Source organism: Lytechinus pictus, chromosome 10 (assembly GCF_037042905.1).
Source record: "Lytechinus pictus isolate F3 Inbred chromosome 10, Lp3.0, whole genome shotgun sequence".
NCBI classification, from domain to species: Eukaryota; Metazoa; Echinodermata; class Echinoidea; order Temnopleuroida; family Toxopneustidae; genus Lytechinus; species Lytechinus pictus.
Genome location: NC_087254.1, coordinates 11,453,978 through 11,473,850, shown reverse-complemented (window position 1 = coordinate 11,473,850; position 19,873 = coordinate 11,453,978). Strand labels below are relative to the sequence as shown.

General features: G+C 36.8%; 1 protein-coding gene across 4 annotated transcripts; it reads left to right on the top strand.

Moving 5' to 3' along the window:
- Positions 1 to 353: 353 nt before the first annotated feature.
- LOC129270167 (ubiquitin domain-containing protein UBFD1-like) lies at positions 354 to 18,856 on the top strand. 4 transcript variants are annotated; one of them, XR_010294795.1, is made up of 8 exons: positions 354 to 796; positions 6,166 to 6,345; positions 7,360 to 7,460; positions 10,155 to 10,260; positions 10,644 to 10,726; positions 13,222 to 14,136; positions 14,241 to 16,743; positions 16,796 to 18,856. XR_010294795.1 is itself a non-coding variant. In XM_064105335.1 (6 exons), the coding sequence occupies exons 1-6, from the start codon at positions 382 to 384 to the stop codon at positions 13,330 to 13,332; spliced, it is 996 nt and encodes a 331-aa protein (XP_063961405.1). In that variant the 5' UTR covers positions 354 to 381; the 3' UTR covers positions 13,333 to 18,856. The 4 variants fall into 4 exon arrangements, 1 of the variants encoding a protein (XP_063961405.1); XR_010294794.1 differs by having other exon boundaries at positions 13,222 to 16,743; XR_010294796.1 differs by lacking the exon at positions 16,796 to 18,856 and having other exon boundaries at positions 13,222 to 14,118; positions 14,229 to 15,495.
- The last annotated feature ends 1,017 nt before the right edge of the window (positions 18,857 to 19,873 follow it).

The window sequence follows — 19,873 nt, the reverse complement described above, 5'->3', positions numbered from 1 at the left end:
GCAAACTGCACACGCAACAATGATCTTGAAAGGCTTTTTCATTTAGCAACTAAATACCTTTGTGTGACAGGGCCCAGGGGGTGTTTCATAAAGCTATACAAGCTAAGAGCAACTTTTAAAATGACTAGTGAACCTTTCTTATGCGCTAACCATCACCAATGAACATTTTGGTGTACACCATTTACCTCAAGAAAGGTCGCTCTTAACTTAGGACAGTTTTATCAGTTTATGAAACACCCACCAGGACTGTTTATTATCGATTCTTTACAGGTACATGTATGTTACAGCTCACTATGAATTAGCTGGAACAAATTGAAACCTATTTTCCCATCCTTTCTCTTTTTTTGTTCAGACAATAAACGTGAATCAGAGGAATCCCCAATGGAGCAGTCAGCGGATGATTCAAGCTCCAAGACGTCCCAAGACAACCCTGGAAGCAACGAGACGCTAAAATGTCACACGTCCGAAAGCAAGGAGTCAACAGCAGCAGCGGCGATGAAATCATCCAGCACGCACGAAGATCAGTGTGAAAGTAGAACTGAGAATAACTCATCAGCTATCAACACCACAGACAATAAGATGGATGTTGAGAATAAAGACTCGTCTGCGAGTAGTAATGGCAGTGTGGTTGGGGCGGGTGGTGGCCCGACGGAGGCCAGCGGTGATGCGGCTTGTCCTGTTGATAAAGGTGAAGTGGTGGAAGTGAAGGTCATGTATAATAAGAAGAAGTATGATGTCAGGATCGGTGTGGAGTCAACTGTGGCTGAGCTTAAGACAGAAATTCAAACAGCAACAGGTAAGGGTCTTTAAAAAATCTGTGTGTTTGTCTTGGAAATATAATTGGGAAAGGCACCGTATTGTTTGTTATTAATCTACAAATAATTGTACAAACATGCATGATGGTACTGTTAGTACTTTTTAGGGGGGGGGGGCGGGGGGATGAAATAATTCTGTAGAAGGTAAATAACCTATTAAGTATGCATCAGACTGCTGTTGAATCAAGAAATGATTGTGGAAGTCATCTCTGAATCTATGATTCTGATTTGTGGAAAGTTCTTGTCATGTGAAAATGATGATGAGAGACATCACTTAATCATTGGTTCTGATCGGTGAAAAACTCATTATGATTGAAGACAATGATGAAATACATCGCTGCATCAATGATTCTGATTGCTGGAAAGTTCATTGTCATTTGAAAATGATGGTGAAAGACGTGTACCGTAATCTGAATCAATGATTTTGATTGGTGGAAAGTTCTTGCGATTTGAGATTTAAAGGAAATCTAAACTTAATGATGAAAGCAAAAGATGCAGTATTTGACATGATGAAAAATTGAGATGAAACAAGAAGTTGTCAAATATCACACTACACAATGACATCCAGTTTATTGCCTGTTAAATTCAATATATTGAAATTTGTACAGAAATATCATGCAAATTGTGCTATATTTTGCAAATACTGAAAATCCTGTCTGTCATTTATGAAATTTTAAGAGTAAACAATATTTCTAACACACTGAATTCTTTGATTTTAGATGTAAAAGTGCTGTTGTACCAGCCGGCAAAATTGATGAAGTGATGTCCTATCCTTTTACAAAATACAGCTGGTATTTTTGTTGATTAATCGACATGTAGCACTCCAGTCTATAGTCAGGCAGCATATGTCATCTACTTCGAAGAATTGGCTAAGTCTGATTTTTCACTTTTATGTGATTGGTGACATCACAAGGAACAACTTTCAATTGGTGACGAATTTCTAGTGGTCATCTTGACCATGTGAGGGGTCAAAATGTGGTTAATTGGGGTCAATTTTTGAAATTGCCCCGATTGTGTCGAGTCATACATCAAATTGTTTGTTTTGTTATACTGAACAAGAAAGTGTACAGAATTATATACCTGTGACCTCCCGTTAAGAAGTTATGACCGAAAATGTAAAAAGGTCAACGAACTTCCGTTAAATAGCAAATTACACTGAAGGTGTTAAAGCTTTTTTTGTTGTTGTTGTTGCATGTGTATACTTTTTTTATTTCGATTTTGATAACTTCATCTTCAGAAGTCCTTATCCAGAAGATAAAAAGGCTCAAGACAAGGTCAGGGAAAGGTCCAAAGGTCAACAAACTTTCATTGGTAGCCAAAATACACTAAAAGCGGTTAAAATCTTAGAAGTTGGTTCTTTATCTTGAAAAGTCTGAATCTAAGAAGACATTACCCGTTAGATAAAAAGGGGTCAAATGTGCTCACTTAGGAACAAACTACATGTAGATAAACAGAGATAGATGTCAAATACATTCAGCAGTATTTGTGTGCAATCAGCTCTTTCCGAGTTTTTTTAAATTTATTTAGGAATTCAATTCAAGTTCAATTCATTTTCAATTTACTAGTCTTTGATATGTAAAGAAACATTTCATCCATTTGCTTTGTACAGAATATTTTAATCAATAGACATTATTGTCATGTATTGGGGTACATGTGTAATACTATGTTAACAGAGTAAACACATCGATTGATCAGTGCTTCCAGCTCCTAACAAAGATACCTAACATCTTATTTGGATTAACTTACGAATAAGATAACGAGGTTAGGATTGAGGATGATATGGTAAGTTGGGCTCCAATTGCTCCTTAATTTATTTTATAATGTGTGACGGTTATATTATTTCTGACAAAGAGGCAACATCGGGCAGGCATGCTCATTGTAATCAGTCATGGGTGTCCATCATGCTGATGTGATCTATTCTGACCATTACTCGATCTCTGGAGCCAAGAAGGACTAAACATTTCTGATTATGTGTTGCCATTAACAGGGCTTGTACTATTTTATCCCCGGATTTTATCAAGTGTGTTTTCCCCCCAGAGCATACAACATGAAACTAAACTTAATACTAGTTCTCACGATAGTGCATAGATGCAGATTTTGTTTTTGTTCTTTTGTCGTTCTTGTTTTTTTCCTACTTGCTGAACTACCTGGATGTTGCTAGAAAGAATAATCACATATGTCATTAAAGTAAACCACGGCCATACCGCAGCGAGTGGGGGGGGGGGGCAGCTGCCGCCAGAAATTGTGAAGACTTGCATTTTTACTGGAAAATAAATATAATTGACCAAAAGTATGAACAAAATCCTTAAATTTCACTTTGCAAAATGCAAAAGGGCCCCAAGGATAAGCTTAGAACAGCACATGCACCAGAAATGTGTAGTCCTTCTTGGCTCCAGGGATCGAGTAATGGTCAGAAACTCAGAATATATCACATCAGCATAATGGACACCCATGACTACAATGAGCATTCCTGCACGATCGATGTTGCCTCTTTGCCAGAAATAATATAACCGTCACACATTAGAATTAATTGAGGAGCAATTGGAGCCCAACTTATCATCCTCAATCCTAACCTCATTATCTTATTTGCAAGTTAATCCAAAAGAAATGTTAGGCATCTTTCTTAGGAGCTGGGAGCACTGATCAATCAATGTGTTTATTCTGTTAACATAGTATTATACTTATACCCCAATACATGACAATAATTTATCTTAATTAAAATATTCTGTACAAAGCAAATGAAGGAAATACTTCTTTACATATCAAAGACTAGTAAATTGAAAATGAATTGAACTTGAATTGAATTCCTAAATAAATAAATAAAAAAAAACTCGGAAAGAGCTGATTGCACTTATCACATCATGAAGATGATAAGATTTTAAGGGCATAAGGGTTTGTCAAGTCGTTTCAAAGTTTTCATGCAATACCATGATACCACACTGAATGTATTCGACTTCTATCTCTGTTTATCTATTTTGTTCCTAAATAAGCACATTTGACCCCTTTATATAAAATGTCTTCTTAGATAGAGACTTTTCAAAATAAAGAACCCACAAAAAATAAGACTTCTATTAAAATTCTAACCGCTTTTAGTGTATTTTGGCTTCCAATGAAAGTTTGTTGAACTTTTGACCTTTCCCTGACCTTGTCTTGACCCTTTATATCTTCTGGATTAAGGACTTCTGACGATGGACTTATCAAAATCGAAAATAAAAAAGTACACACATGCATAAAAACACGGAAAAAGAGCTTTCTTAACGATTTCAATGTAATTTGCCATTTACCGAAAGTTCTTCGACCTTTCCGGTCATAACTTCTTTACGGGAGGTCGCAGGTATATAATTGTGTACACTTTCTTGTTCAGTATAACAAAACAAACCATTTGATGTATGACTCGACACAATCGGGGCAATTTCAAAAATTGACCCCTATTGACCACATTTTGACCCCTCACATGGTCAAGATGACCATTAGAAATTTGTCACCAAGTTGAAAGTTGTTCCTTGTGATGTCACCAATCACATAAAAGTGAAAAATCAGACTTAGCCAATTTGTCGAAGTAGCCGGCAAATCATGACATATATGCTGCCTGACGTACTATAAAAATGAAGTGGTTTATACATTTGTACAAAAAAAATGTTCTATTTGATCCAGTGCTATGTTCAAACCAGCTTTGTCAGGTCTGTGCTCAAGGTGTTTTTTTTTTATACATTATTTTTATTTTTGGCAATCATGTCTTTATTGCTCCAGAGTGTAAATAGGAACAGATTTTTAGGGATAACAGATGTTTAGGGATGTTTAGGGATAACTTTGGAAAGGATATGAAGAGCAGTTTCCTGCAATGTGGCATGTGTATGACGCCAGCAGTGTAGAAGTGATGAGTCAAGGTCTCTGTCACATGATACTTTTGAATGTCACATGACCTTGTAACACGTTGTCCTACTTTCTGAAGGTATGATAGTTTTGGAGAGACATCCCTTGATATCGCTCGTCAGGAAAAACTCACGTGTGTCATGGTCTACTTCAATGGTTTGGCAAATTTAGTCTCCTCATGTTACTATCGTTGTCTTTGTGAATTATTCACTTGTTTATATTTTGAAACTTAGAGGTAGCGCTTGAAGTTCAAAGTAATTGTTTTAGGCATAATTGCAGAGGATAACTTTTTTACACTGCACGGTAATGTGCATAAAAGAGCGGTCAAATTCTCGGGTAACCCTCATATATTGTTAATGAGTACCTTGATGATTCAGTTGATGATTCAGCAAAGCTCTGTATCGTAGGTCTCTCATCAACTTTATATTGGCACTGATGAATTAGATAATCTGTACAAGGCATGATATCCAACCAAACTTTTTTTTTCATATTTTATGACTACAAGTACGATAAAAATCCTTTTATTCATTGTATTTTTTTTTTGTATTTTGTATTTGGATGGACCTGCGTTTTTAATTAAAATTTCCTGAGCTACATAGTGGTTTGATAATATGAAGTACATAAAGATGAGCTGCCATAAAGACTGAGCACAGTAACACAGAGCTCAATGATTGATCGCAGGGCTGATTACACAATAAGTTGTTGGCTTTAATATGGTGTCCTGTAATGTATACATGTTTAAATGTAGTGTGACTACTTGATTCATGTTTTTAAGGATTTTAATTGCTTTAATTAAGATAATAAAGAAGGACACCTGTACCAAGCAATCCCTGTTTATGTTCAGAGGCAAAATGATTTATAAACTTTAATGCGATATTTGCATTGTAAACATTTATAAATTATCCCAAGGCCACTGAAGGCCATGGCTTTGGTTGCTCTGTTTATTTGCCTTGATGCACATCTCATTGACCTTGGAGATATTTTGTGCCCATTTCCTATCTGTTCTGTGATATATAAAAGTAGATATGTGCCCTTAATTAAAAAAGTGGCCTTACTATTAAAGTATCAAAATTTAAAGGCCATGTCGCTTCGTTCTGTCAAGCCTTGCATGTGACTTGCAGTTGACTCTTTTGCTACCAGCGGTTTACCCATATGGACAGTTGCCCACAGGATTGCGGGCAAGTCTGATGTGCCTGCAGAACAGTTTTGAGCACTTGTTGCAGGTGAGTTGTGAGTGAGTGCCTACAGTACAACAGTGTTGTATTATTAATAGCAATAAATTGAGGGCAGTATTGCATAAATCTATTTTACAGGCGTTAAAGAAAATTACGTTTCAACTTACCCTGCGTTCCAACTAACCCCAATCTCCCCTACAAATCTTGCATTGAATGGTGTGGGTCTTGTTGTATTTGGGATGAAATGAAATCTCATGCCATTCAATGAATTCTTTCATTCTTTTCTCTATGCCTATGATCAGGGGTTCCTCCTGCTATGCAGAAATTAATGTTCAAAGGCCTGATGAAGGACGAGAAGACCTTGAAAGAATTGAAGGTCACCGGTGGTTCCAAACTCATGCTGATTGGATCTACGCCCAAAGCTGTCATGGAGGTCACAAAGCCTGTACCTTCAGGTGGATCAGCGGATAAAGATGAGAAAGGTTAGAATACCCTTTGGATTCTACTTGTATGCGGGAGAGAGAGTAACTCTGTCAACAGGGGGAGGTTTTGGAGGTCTAGCATAGATTTTGTTTGATGTATTGAATTATTGGCGTAATTACAGTGTAAATTATAATAGTCATGCGGAGTTTCTTTTGGGAATATTGAGCAATTTTTTTTCAAATTGAAACCTCCCATCCCAAAATATACACACTAGAGTCAAAGAAAGGAAATATCATTTGAACATATTACTTTTATTAGGCCTGATTCTAATAGTTTTTGTCACGCCTGCTTTAATAGCAGAGCACGACTATAGGCACTGCTTTTGCGACGGCAGCGCCGTCAACATCAAATCTTAACCAAAGGTTAAGTTTTCTAAATGTCATCATAAATTAGGAAGTATATGGGCCTATTTCATGAAACTTAAACATAATGATTATCAAGTATTAATGAACATCGTGCCATTGTTTCGGAGGTCACATGACAAAGGTCAAAGGTCATTTAGGGTCAGTGAACTTAGACCATGTTGGGGGAATCAACATCAAAATCTTGTAATTTCTTTGCTGGAGGTACATATACATGTACAGTATATAATTACCATCTCGGGGTGAGGAGTGAAGAATCATATTAATTGTAAAGAAATTTTCAGTACCTTCCGACCCAGAATGCAACAATTTCATAAAATATCAAGCAGATAAAAGCAAGAAAATTGTGAGGTCGTGCATGATAATCTTATTTTCATCATCCCATTTGCTTCAATATAAGAAAAATTCAGGAAATTTCAGTTCTTAAACTTGCTTATTTTCAAAGTCTATGACTTTGTGAAGTTCTTACATATTTCTTTATAAGCTTCTATGAGCTATGACTTATGTTTATTATCTTGGTAATTGTTGTGTTTCATGGTTTTACTTTCTGCATGGGTGTATTGTAATGTGCGGTTGAGTATAATCCATGCTGATGTTTGCACAATATGAATTCCAGTTATCACAAATATTATTTTCTTTTACTCTGCACAGCAAGTGCCGCTAAGGAGCCACTATGTAAACAGAAGATGCATAAAAAGGTCTTGGACAAGGGCAAACCGGATGATGCTATGATCGGTATCAAGAACCAACATGTAAGTAGTTTCTGTTTCTGTTTATGGTAACTCCCGCAGGAACTCGACAGGACAGTGTTTTTGCTGGTAAACGCCAAGCTGGTATATAACCAATTACCTAGAAAACATTTTACGTCTAGCTTAATCAGTCATAGTGACTGTCCTTATAGACGACAGATATTGCTCTCGGGCCTTTTTATCAAAGTGGAGACAATGGCAGAGTGTGGATTCGAACTCACAACCTTGCGATTATGAGTCCAATGCTCTAACCACTGGACCACACGACCCGTGAGGATGCTTAAGGCACCTTGTCAAAAGTCATGATTCCTGGGCCTTTGTTGCAGGAACCCTTTGAGCAGGTTTGCATTACCAATCCTCACATCTGACCATACAAAAAGTACAGTCCGACCTCTCTTATCCGGACACGTTGGGACCAGCACCAATCCGGATAAGAGATTTATCCGGATCTGGGAGACCCAATATTAAATACACGCAGCTGCCTCCGCAATGGTAGCTGCACGTAATCTGTTGTATTGGGCGTACACAGACAGTATTCACAGTGTCAGTGCAAATTATAGGCGGTATTTTTACCTAAATGAAATCGATTGGTGGCCAAAACTCTTGGATAATTTACCTGCTGAAATGATTGAGGTATACATCGAGCATACCTCGAAAGAAAGAGAATGACTTGATGAAACTAACTCAGAAAATTGGATCATCGCTGCAGGTATCGCAGCTTCACAAAGTCAGCCATTGTTAGACTGAAGGCTCAAACATGATAGATGGCGCTGTCCGTATTGAGGCCTAGCGCTAGCCCACGAGTCATTTGTTGGTTTTTCCTGGAAAAAAAAGAGAATGTGATTAAATGATTGCGCTGCGCCCTGATTTACTGGAAAATTATCCTGTCTAAGTTCTTTTGGTGATTTTGGGTGAGATATTTTCATAAAAAAATAATGTGGTTGTAGGTAGACTATATTGTAAAATGTATGTAATCAAAGTGAGTTTGCGTAGGAACTTTGAGTTTAGATTGAAACCTCATATCCCCATGTACGAGATTGAAAAATAGGAGAGAAAAAATCTTGGCAAGTGTGCGTCCGGATAATAGAGTGATCCTGTTAAGGGGAGGCCGGATAAGAGAGGTTGGACTGTACCTGGGAATGCAGGAAAACTGCAATGAAACGATGCACAAAGCCCTTGGAACAGGAAAGTTGCAGCATAGACTTTTCACAAATTGCCTATTAAACCTATATGGTAAACTACCACTTGGCTTTGTCTGCTTTTCTGTTTGGTCTAATCCTACATGGTCTACCAGATGATAATAATAATAATAATTGGATTTGTATAGCGCTTTTTCCAAAGGATACAACGCGCTCTTGATGGCATAAGACAAGTTAAGGTTTATGGTTATATAAGTGTGTTTTGAGATGTTTTTTTAAGAGGTCAAGAGAAGAGAGGTTTCGGAGAGATGGAGGGAGTTTGTTCCAAAGACGGGGGCAAGAGATTGTAAAGAGTTGAAACCGGCCTGTTTTCTGGATTTTGGAATGACATAAGAAGGAGCAGCTGCAGAACGAAGAGAGTATGTAGATCTTTGTTGCTGAAATAATGAAGAAATGATGATCAATAAGTATTTCTTCAGAAGATTCTTTACCTCAATGGCAATTACCACTTGGTCTATCAGCCAGCTTTGTCTACTATCCAATTGGTCTAATCATACATGATCTACCAGGGTCCTGTAACACAAAGGTTAGCGATTGATCGTACGCTTGATTTTCACGATTGATTGTACATTGTAGTCAATGGAATCAATCGTAGAAAAATGTTCTACGATCATCGCTAAGTTTTGTGTTACGGACCCCAGATGATGATGAATGAGTAATTATTCAAAGGATTCTTAATTGCCACTTGGTGTGCATCTGAGGAGCATTTCATCATCATGTGTTGTCCGACAAGTTGTCAGATCTGACGACTTTCCTTGATTTTGATTGGCTGAGGAGCACAGTTCCTATGGTAACTGTCTGATAAATCGTCCGACAAGTCATTTCTTGAAACGCTCCCCTGCTCTGTCTACTTTCCACTGGTCTTATCCTGCCTTGTCTAATCCTTCTTCCTCTACAGCCAATTTGACTACTAACCATGTGGTCTAATCGCCAATTTAGCGTTTTTACCGTTTTATCAAATGTCCTTGCCCAAATTCCTTAAAGGGGGTGTGAACTGTGTGTGGTATCTCATTGACTGTGTGTTATAAATATATTGTCTTGAAATATTCGTTTTCAGATATCTACTAATACTACAGAGAACGAATTGACCTATAGTTGTATTTGTATAGAGAAACTAAAATGTTTTGAGAGGAAAAGTAATTGTTTTGCTACTTAGTAACATAATTATTGCGGTATATACGTATTGAGTAGTTAATTAGCATGTTATCATTCACATGGGTCTATATTACTAGACTGCACTAGCATCATGGGTCAGGAAACTGGCCTGGTATGAGTAGTTGAGGACTTGAGATGGTGCTATTGGTTTGTATCTGCTTTAAGACAGATTAATTCTATGCATGAACTTTTATTCATGCCATATTTTACACTACTTTATATGATAATAAATATAATAAATAAATATATATATTATATAATTTCATAACAACTACAACAGTATATGACACAACACCTATGTTATATTTACTGATTGATTGCCTAAAATTGGCTTGTTTTTCAGGACCCACTTCCAAATGTTCCAATATCTGGCATGCTGAACAAAGCGGGAGGAAAAGTACGACTCACTTTCAAATTAGAAATGGATCAAGTGTGGCTTGGTACAAAAGGTAAAGATCATTTCCATCTTGAATACAATTTTCAGTACTAGATATCTACTGTACACACTGTACATGCTTCCTCTCCCTATGAATTCCCTGTTGTTTTTACCTAGATGTCTCTGTTTTGTGCAATGTGGAAAACAGACCAATTTTAAATGGAATCCAGAAAGAACACAGAATTCATTGACTTTCAAGGAAAACACAAATATTCAGGCCTCTATATCAATAGTGGAACTATAAAGATAGGTTTTAGTACACTATATTATAAAGTGCACCGCTTATCCACTGCTGGGAGTATATTATCCCAGCCAACTTGCAGCAGTACTTGCTGCGTACATTATATATATAGAATAAAGACTTTATATATTTCATTTTTATCTTTTTTTCAATAGAGAGAACGGAGAAGATCCCCATGAATTCTATTAGGAATGTTATAAGTGAACCTATTGAAGGTCATGAAGACTATCATATCTTGGTGAGTATTGCACTATCAGTGGTTGATATATTCAGGGTTTAAAAAAAATACTGTAGCCATTGGCTGAAGTGTATAAGTTTACAATATACAATACTTTTACAATATGGGTTCATATTGTAAAAAAATATAGAAAAAAGTGATAATACAGATTCACATGTGCACCTTAAATATCTGAAAATTTCATTTTTGTCTTGCCTGCATAGCAGAGCGAGACAAGAGGCGCCACTTTTCCGAAGGCGGCGGCGTCGTCCACATTGAAATCTTAACCAAGGTTATGTTTTTGAAATGTCATCATAACTTTGAAAGTATATGGACCTAGTTCATGAAACTTGGACATAAGGGTAATCAAGTATTAGTGAAGATTCTGCCTGAGTTTCAGGTCACATGACCAAGGTCAAAGGTCACTTAGGGTAAAAGAACATTGGCCTTGTTGGGGGTATTATTGGTATTGTCATCATAACTTTACAATATTATCGATCTAGTTTATGAAACTTAGACATAAAAGCAATTAAATACCCTTCAACATCCTGTGCGAGTTTCAGGTCACATGACCAAGGTTAAAGGTCATTTAGGGTCAATAAACTTTGATTATGTTGGGGGTATTTGTGGAACTGTCATCATAACTTTAAAAGTTTATTGATCTAGTTCATGAAAATGGGACGTAAGATTAACCATGTATCCCTGAATATCCTGTGTGCATTTCAGGTCACATGACCAAGATCAAAGGTCATTGAAGGGCAATGAACTTTGGCTATGTTCAGGGTATTTGTTGAATTAGTATAACTCAGAAAGTTTATAGATCTACACATGAAGTTCATGGAACATAGACATAAGCGCCTTGAGCACATAATCAATATGGATTTGGCGCTTTAGAAATACTCTATATTATTATTATTATTATTATAAGGGAAATCAAGTATGAATGATTGTTTTGCACACGTCTTAGGTCATAATCATTGTCAATGGACGTATGTTATTATCATATGAGTGTTTTGTTTTGTGAATAATTATTCAATAGCTGTTATCAAAGTCAGCACAGCTGCTATACCGAATCGCGTAATGCAGGCGAGACTGTCAGAGGCCTTCCACTTGTTATTGAATTGGAAACTTGAATTTTCAGCACCCTCAAAGTAGGGGTATATGCACAAAAAATTGGATTCTCCAGAAAATTTTTGGAATCCTTGAAAATTATGACGAGGAGCTGTGTACTATAAACAAAGGCAACACTAGAAGATTGAGAATTACCCATTGCACATACATATTAGCTGAATCTGTGAATATTTTCATCTGTACTGTGCCCCTTATGTTTTTAAATTTTCTCTTTGCATCCTGGGGGGGGGGGGCCGGGGGGGGGGGGTATTTCACAAAAATGTTATAAGTGTGACTGAAAGTCATGCTCAGTCCTGACATGCACATGATATATAAGGAGCAATCTTATTGATATGCAGTACAGACCTGCCAACCAGTACGTTTTAGCCGTATTTAGTACGTTTTTGCAACCAAAATACGGCAGTCCTTTTTTTTTTTTTTTTTTTTTTTACTAAATCGTAATTTATTGAGAAAAATAATTTCTATATGTCTCTATTTCATAAAACGTGCAAAAATATGGTTATTAGATCAATGTAATTTCAGGTAACTTGTTTTTTTTTCAATCATTTTGTTCAAACCAGGGTGAAGATATACACATATTTTAATGTTTTTTTTTCATCTGCAAGAGCAGTGCGCATTTTAGCTTGCATGCAGCTTGAGCGCCGCGATGAGCGAGTGCGCCAAGCATTTTATTATGAAATACACTTTTTTTGGGAAAAATACATTTTTTTTTATCACAGAATACAGTTTTTCATTCCCAGAGGTTGGCAGGTCTGGCAGTAGCGTGCATCCTCTTAGCATGGTCTGACCAGTGCAGTGATGTCTTTTATTTGGCATGCATCTTGACATTTAAGTCATACTTATTGAAATCTTTGTGAAACACCCCCTGTTTATTTAAACATCCTTTATCCACCGTTGAGTGACATATGTATTGTTATATGACATCTAGATAGATCCTTGTCATTTGATTGGTTGTTTGATATCGATCAATTAGTCCATTTTACAATGACGTCATCAACCGTGCAATTCATTTGGATCCATTCATCGTGCAATTTTGGATCCATACGATTTTGTCCATTGCACGCACGCACCGCAGCAGGCACTAAAAATAAGGTGTTTTGCAATGCACATGTTGTATGTACGCGACAATCAACTGACAGAGCATATTTTGCATGGAAATAAATAAATTTCATATGAAAAATAAATCTATTTTTAGGTGTCATACAACCAAATAATGAATGTTCTTTTCATTTGTGCAATGGACAGAATACTTTATTCGGTGAAAGATGAAAATGGATCGTTTCGTCTTTCACCACATGAAGTATTCTGTCCATTGCACTCATAAACATTCATTATTTGTATAATGGAATTACCCATTATTACTATTCACTGTATTCTGTATCCAGGCAATTCAGCTTGGTCCAACGGAAGCTTCAAGGTACTGGATCTACTGGGTTCCTGCTCAATACGCGAAGGGCATCAAAGACACAATTCTTGGAAAGTGGGTGTACTTTTGATCAGACTCTTACATAGTAATAACATCATCAACTCGACTGAAGATTGGAGAGGATCTTTCCATCCCGAACTTTACGCAAAGATTGACATCGAAAGGAAGGATTGGATGTAGCGATGTGATGATTTAACTTAACTCAAAATCTTTCTGCAGTGCTTCTTCCAGCTTGCTGATGTCGTTGAAGCTGTTTAATGTTGATGACCCGAATGAACAACGCAGCTGCCTGTCTCTCAACATATGCTGTACAGAAAAGCATGTAATGTAGCTTAACCTAATGTATGCCTGAGTCATAATGATAATTTTGTTTAACCGGTGTCAGCTTGTGAATCTTTGGCAGAGACTTGGTGATCAGTGAAATAAAGAAATACACATTAAAGAATTACAGTGCCACCAAAGACTGGAAAAAATACCAGTTTGAGAACCAAATTTCCTTATCCAGGCCATGTATTGAATTTCAAATCTGTAATCAAGTAACAACAGAACTATAGATGTAAGATTTGTAAACAAATTTTCGGCATTACGGCTATGTGTTTAAGATCGCATGCTCGATCTGTAATGAAAATCGTAAGTCAGAAAAAATTGGAACCAGTGGGATTCGAACCTGCCATCTTCTGCTTTCCGGGCAGCGACTTAACCACCAGGCTATCCTGGTTCACCGCTATATCACGATGAACTGGAATTCAAATACCCTTGATCCTCTTCTTTCTGACTCATTAATATGCAAATGCAGTCCGCCGTGGAAAATAGATAGTATTAAAGAGGCTTTAATTATAATTTGTAAACAAAAGATGTAAGATTATTGAGCGGGGTTTATTGGCCTGTAACACTGGCGTAAATCCTTGCGTCACACCTGTTGTTCAGGGGGATGATCTCTTGTTCCACCCCCCCCCCCCACAATAGGTGTGATGCAAGGATTTACGCCAGTGGCCTGTAATGTTATGACATTATTGTGTCGTGTATGGATGTGGCTGTATTCCTTCTGTTTGTTTCTAAACCGTCAGTGGCAGACCGTGACCCAGAGAAGACAATGATTGGAAGGGCACTGTATTGTTTGCGAACAATGTTGTGCCCCTCCAATGCTTTGTCTCCTTTGGGTCACGGTCCGCCACTGTAAACCGTAATTACTATGCTGGACTGCTGGAGTCATTGCGCCATCTTAAGGTGAGAAGCAAATAATGATAGCGGTTGTAAACAAATTTGCAGTGCAAATGCAATAATCCAAATTGAGAAGTCCTGAATGGTAATATTATTTCACAGTCCCACTCGGTGGATAGATGTATCATATGATATGATAATATCATATGACACTCTTGTGAAATTTAGTTTTTTAAACTGGCTATTTGTCAAAATCTTTGACACTATGAATTTCTTAGGAATATCTTTATTTCATCAGTGCACCGGTCTGCAGGATATTGCACGGGTCACCAGCAGCATCAGTTGGGCACCAGTTGACCGCTCTGTCTGACTCGGCCCTAAGTATAATCACGCATTCTGTTGCAAAGGTATATGTACATGCGATCAGTGGATTTGCAATAAGAGGTGCACATAGTATTAATGACTAAATGTATCTTGTCCGTTGACTGTCACGTTGTTTGACTAAATGGAATGATCTGGGGGGGGGGGGGGACAACTTGATAATTTCAGGTATCTCTGTAATATGAAACCATGAATTTTTTGTATTTTTGATTGAATGTTCATCCAAATTTTGCTTCAAACTAGTTATATTTTGATTGCTTCTTTATATTTCATTCCCACTGTCATGTGATCTGTTAAGAATGCCATGATTGGCTTATCTGCTGATGGCAAAAAAATTGGAAATTGCCAAAAAGTGATTGTCACGACTGATTTGATATGATGACTAATTCACTACGATTTCTCCACAATTAAGGCCACAGTCTCTATCATGACAGTGGGAACTGCATATAGGTATTACATGTAGGTGTGTCTGAATGGGGTTTTGAATAATTGGTCTTAAACCATACAGATTTTATGCATTAAGAATGCATAATTCAGCACATGTAATGAGCAAGACTCCACTTATTTATCCATGCCTTTGTCATCACAGGGTGCTAAGTTCGTGCCCGGTAATGCGGATTCAGTGTACGTGAGCTCAAAGTTACAGTGGGCTCATGAAAGGGGTAGTTCACTCCGACAATGAGTTGGTTTTGATAAGAAAAAAAATAGAGAAAAATTATGGTGAAGGTTTGATGAAAATTAGTGAAAGAATAAGAGTTACATAAAGATTTTAATTTTTGAAATCATAAGCAAGCAGCTCTCCCAGCATGTATTAAATCCATGAATTCTATTTCTTTATTGTCCATATGAATGAAAATATTTTTTTATGGAACTGGATTTGAGATGATGTGTCTGACATATCCAGTGAATGAAGAAAGTGGCATATTTTGTAATGTATGCGACATAGGGAAAAGCTGCTCCTACGTGACAACATGGGGTGGTATTCTGAAAATTTTCTTAACTTTTCTCGTAAATATTCTTGTAACTCAGCAAGATAACAGCTTGCTAAAATTCTCTAAAATTGGTATTCCGAAAATTGTCTTATCTCTGTAAGGACGTCCCCTATTTCATCTCTGACACTCCCAATAATTAATCATCAACCAATCATTAAACTTTTCAAATGCTTAGGTCAACCAATAGAATTGTTTCCTCTGAAAAGTAATTAAGCGCATTGTTGGCATGAGGCGTAATTACCCTTGCGCCCTTGATACTTATGCTTGTGCGCTATTGTGCTAAAAATACACGAGGCTGTTCTCCCAGTCATAATTTCTTTGAAAAGATTATTCATCTCGAATACCAATTTTTAATTGCTGAAAAGTCTACCAATCCGTCTCTGTAATGTCTTCGGAATGTCTCCTCTTGTAAAACAAGATGTTCTTGCAGGAAGCAGCAAGAAATTATTATTTTTGACCGACAATATCGCATGCGTATTAAAGTTACAAAAGCCCCCTACCTCTTGTAAATTTTCTTGTATTTTACAAGGAAGTTAATAGATATAAAGATAAGAGAATTTTCAGGATACCTTTTATCTCAATATGCTATCTTGCGCACAGAGATATACATATATGCGCCGTTATCATTATTAACTTTACGCATCATAGCTCTGACATCATACGCGCTCATTGAAAGTTACAAGAAAAGATACAAGAATTTTCAGAATATGGCCCATGGTCTTTATAAAAACTTTACTGTTATTTTTAAAATCATCAAACCTTCACCAATAGTTTTCTCTAATTTTCCTGCTTTTATTGAAACCCCCTTATCTTTAGAGTGAACTTCCCCATTCAAGCAGTAACTTCAATAGCAAGCAGGAATTTTTATTACCCTCTGAAAAATGTGCGCATTCAAGTATTGGATTCTTTCTGAATTTATGCACTAGATGAAATCTTCATAGACCATGGTTTCAGATCCTCCATGAATTCAACACCACTTGAATTTGAATTCGGGCCTAGCCTATAAGTATTATGAAGTATTCATTAAGATTCATTTCCTGGGCTGTTGGACAGTCACCAAATTTTCAAGTTGACTCCCTTATTTACATGTATACAATCATCTTTTCAAATACTAAGTTTGCCTATCCCCTTTTTATCAATGAGAAACTGCTGCTGCCTCCATTCAAATCATATTCACACCATAATTATGATCAATATGGTTTTTATGTTAATTGATGGTGATGAATGTGGGGGGGGGGGGAGGCATTGAAGGACACATATTTTTATTAAAATGTGTTGAAGTTGTTCATTGCATTCAAATACTGTAACAGGAATTTTGTCAAAATAATTTAGACACTGTTCTCATACGCTTTCTAAAACTAGTTTACTGGAAACCGGTTCAGGAAACCAGTTTGGAAGATCGCTTTGCTAGCGCTCCCATTTGATCACACGAAAGTGTTTTTCAAAATCACTTTACGTAAAGCGATCTTGTTGCTATAAGGCTCTCAGTGGGGTGACGTGTTTCGCGCGAAATTCGAAACCACAGCGTAGGCATCCTACACACAGTGTGGAGTAGCGCGCTCAAAATGTGCGAAGATCGCTTCCCGAAGAACGGTTGTGTCCTCACTCCTCACGCTAAAACCAGTTTAACGAGGATCTTAAAGCAATCTTGAAAACTACATCGCAAGGTGGTTTTATGAACCGGTTTGGAAGATCGCTTCGACCATTCTCATTACACATTAAACTAGTTTCCACTAAACTAGTTTTTGGAAGGTAGTGAGAATGGTGTCTTACTTCAACTGTTATTTGGACTTTCCCTTTACCCTGCTTCTATGAACTTATCAAGCATCTACAAGATTTACTTGAGTGGTTAGCAGCTAGTTCACCTGTGTACCAGGGTTTTTTCTGTTTCCAAATCATTGATTCATACCTATTTCCTGAATCTTTATTAAAATTTACTGCTGATTTTAAAAGATTGCAATCACAATAGTGCATGCACATGGTTGTGGTCATGATTCATAAATATAGCTTTGAGGGTACTAATAAATAAGCAACTTTATAAAGTTCATAACTGTCTTATTATTAGTCTGATATCGTTATTGATATGTTTACCTACCGGTATGATAATGAAAATAGGCATTTGTGTAGCACCATCTATCTAGAAAAAATCTATTCCGGGTGCATTGTTATGATTATTACCCCGGCTTTAGCTCGAGCTGCCTTCCAGTGCTCAGTTCATTCAAGGATCTCATCCTGCCAGCTACCCATTCACATCACATGGGTTGAGTGCAGCGCAATGTGGGTGAATTTCTAGCAGAAGGAAAACATGCCATGGCTGGGATTGGAACCCACATCCCTCTGATTGAAAGACAAGGGTCTTAACCACTAGACCACAAATGCCCCCACAGTATCTACTGCTGGAAATGGAATGTTGTTCCATTATGTTAAAGATAAACACCAGTTGTAACGATCTCAAAATGAGTTTGAACAGAATCCAATAAATTTACCGCCCAGGTGTTTGTATGCGTAAATAAAAAATATTTGCCAAATGGCTCTGAAGAAAATGCGTGATTGTTGAGAAATTAGCAAAATAGGCATGGAATACCATCAACTGTCAGATATTTTTCCAAGCAATATTAATACACTGTCCCACTCCCACATATCCTTTTTGTGATCATCAGAATTATCGATTTTGAGCTAAGATTTTATGATTTCACAAAGATAACTTTACATTAATGTACTTGATCTAGATATATGATAATATTGTGACAATTAACCTTGATTTCGAATACTTTCTCATGAAATAAGTGTTTGCTGAAACTACTTTCTTTTACCTTACATAATGTTTGATCCAAGGATTGTTACAGGATAGTTGTTTATTGAGAGCATACGGAAAACACTTCAGACACTGAATCTGTGATCCTAGAGGATGTTAATTGATTGAGAAATATTGATTAAAAAACCAGGATGTTGTTGCTGGTATTTAAATAACTCAGGAGGTATTAAAAGAAGTTGGTTAGAAGTAGGGTTCCAGATAAAAAGGGGTAATTAATAATCAGGTCAGTCAACCAGGATGTCGTTGTTAAAAATATCCAGGATGTGGAAACATTGGCTAGTCATGAATAATAACAATGAGCTAACCGCAGAATCTTGCATTTATGTGAAGTATACATGTGGGTGTAGAGAAAAGACTGAATCGCTCTAACAATCTGATCTTGAGGAATAATAATGGATAAGAGTCTTGCCCATTATGATGGGGGGGGGGGGGGGTGGTATAAACCTTTTTTCCTCGAACAAAGGTACCATTATTTTTGTCTATGCAGAAATGAGAGAATTGGAAGGGAAAAATGATGAGTTGAATTCCTGAGAAAAGCCACTGCTGGATGTGAGGTTGAAGAACTAATTTAATTTTCATGGTCAAGGTAAAAAAAAAAGAGGAAATTTATGGGTATGAACACTAACAAAGTTTGATTCCTAGAGGGTATTGGGAAATGTATAAACAAAAGTTGATAAGGAAATGCACGGCTTTTAAAAATGTTATTTGCAAAAGATCTCTGCAAATTAAGAGCAATGTCACACGTGGCTTATCCATCTTGCAAATGCATTGATAATGATAATGATTTATTAGGCATTGTCACTTAAAAATGTAGTTTACTGTTCTTTTATGAAAAAATCATATTGCTTAATTACTACATGGACTCACATATTAAAACATTCTCTACACATATGAGTCTTCAAGAGTGATTTTTGAAAGATAAGAGTACTACATGTATGAGTGTAGGCGTGCCAGCTGTTGGGAGTTTCAAGGCAAAGATGGTATCATAGCAAGGTCATTAATTATCACATTGATTGATCTGAAATATTCTGAAAAGATCATTTGAGGATTTATTTAATGCATTAGGTATTTCCCATGGTTAAGATCTAATGATATATAACATGGCCAGTATTAAACTTGTTTATAATGTAGCCCTGAAAGTGAAAACACAGTTTAATAAATGCAAGTTTGATGGAAGCTCTCCGTAGCCTTAAAATCAGAAATCGTTCCTAATCACTAGTACATTTTGGGATGATTTTGTGTTAAATCCAGAATGGAATGCT

Coding starts and splice junctions, on each gene's coding strand:
- LOC129270167 (XM_064105335.1), top strand. CDS start 382: ATGGAGCAGTCAGCGGATGATTCAAGCTCCAAGACGTCCCAAGACAAC. Junction 6,346..7,359: donor AGCGGATAAAGATGAGAAAG/GTTAGAATACCC, acceptor TACTCTGCACAG/CAAGTGCCGCTAAGGAGCCA. Junction 7,461..10,154: donor TCGGTATCAAGAACCAACAT/GTAAGTAGTTTC, acceptor CTTGTTTTTCAG/GACCCACTTCCAAATGTTCC.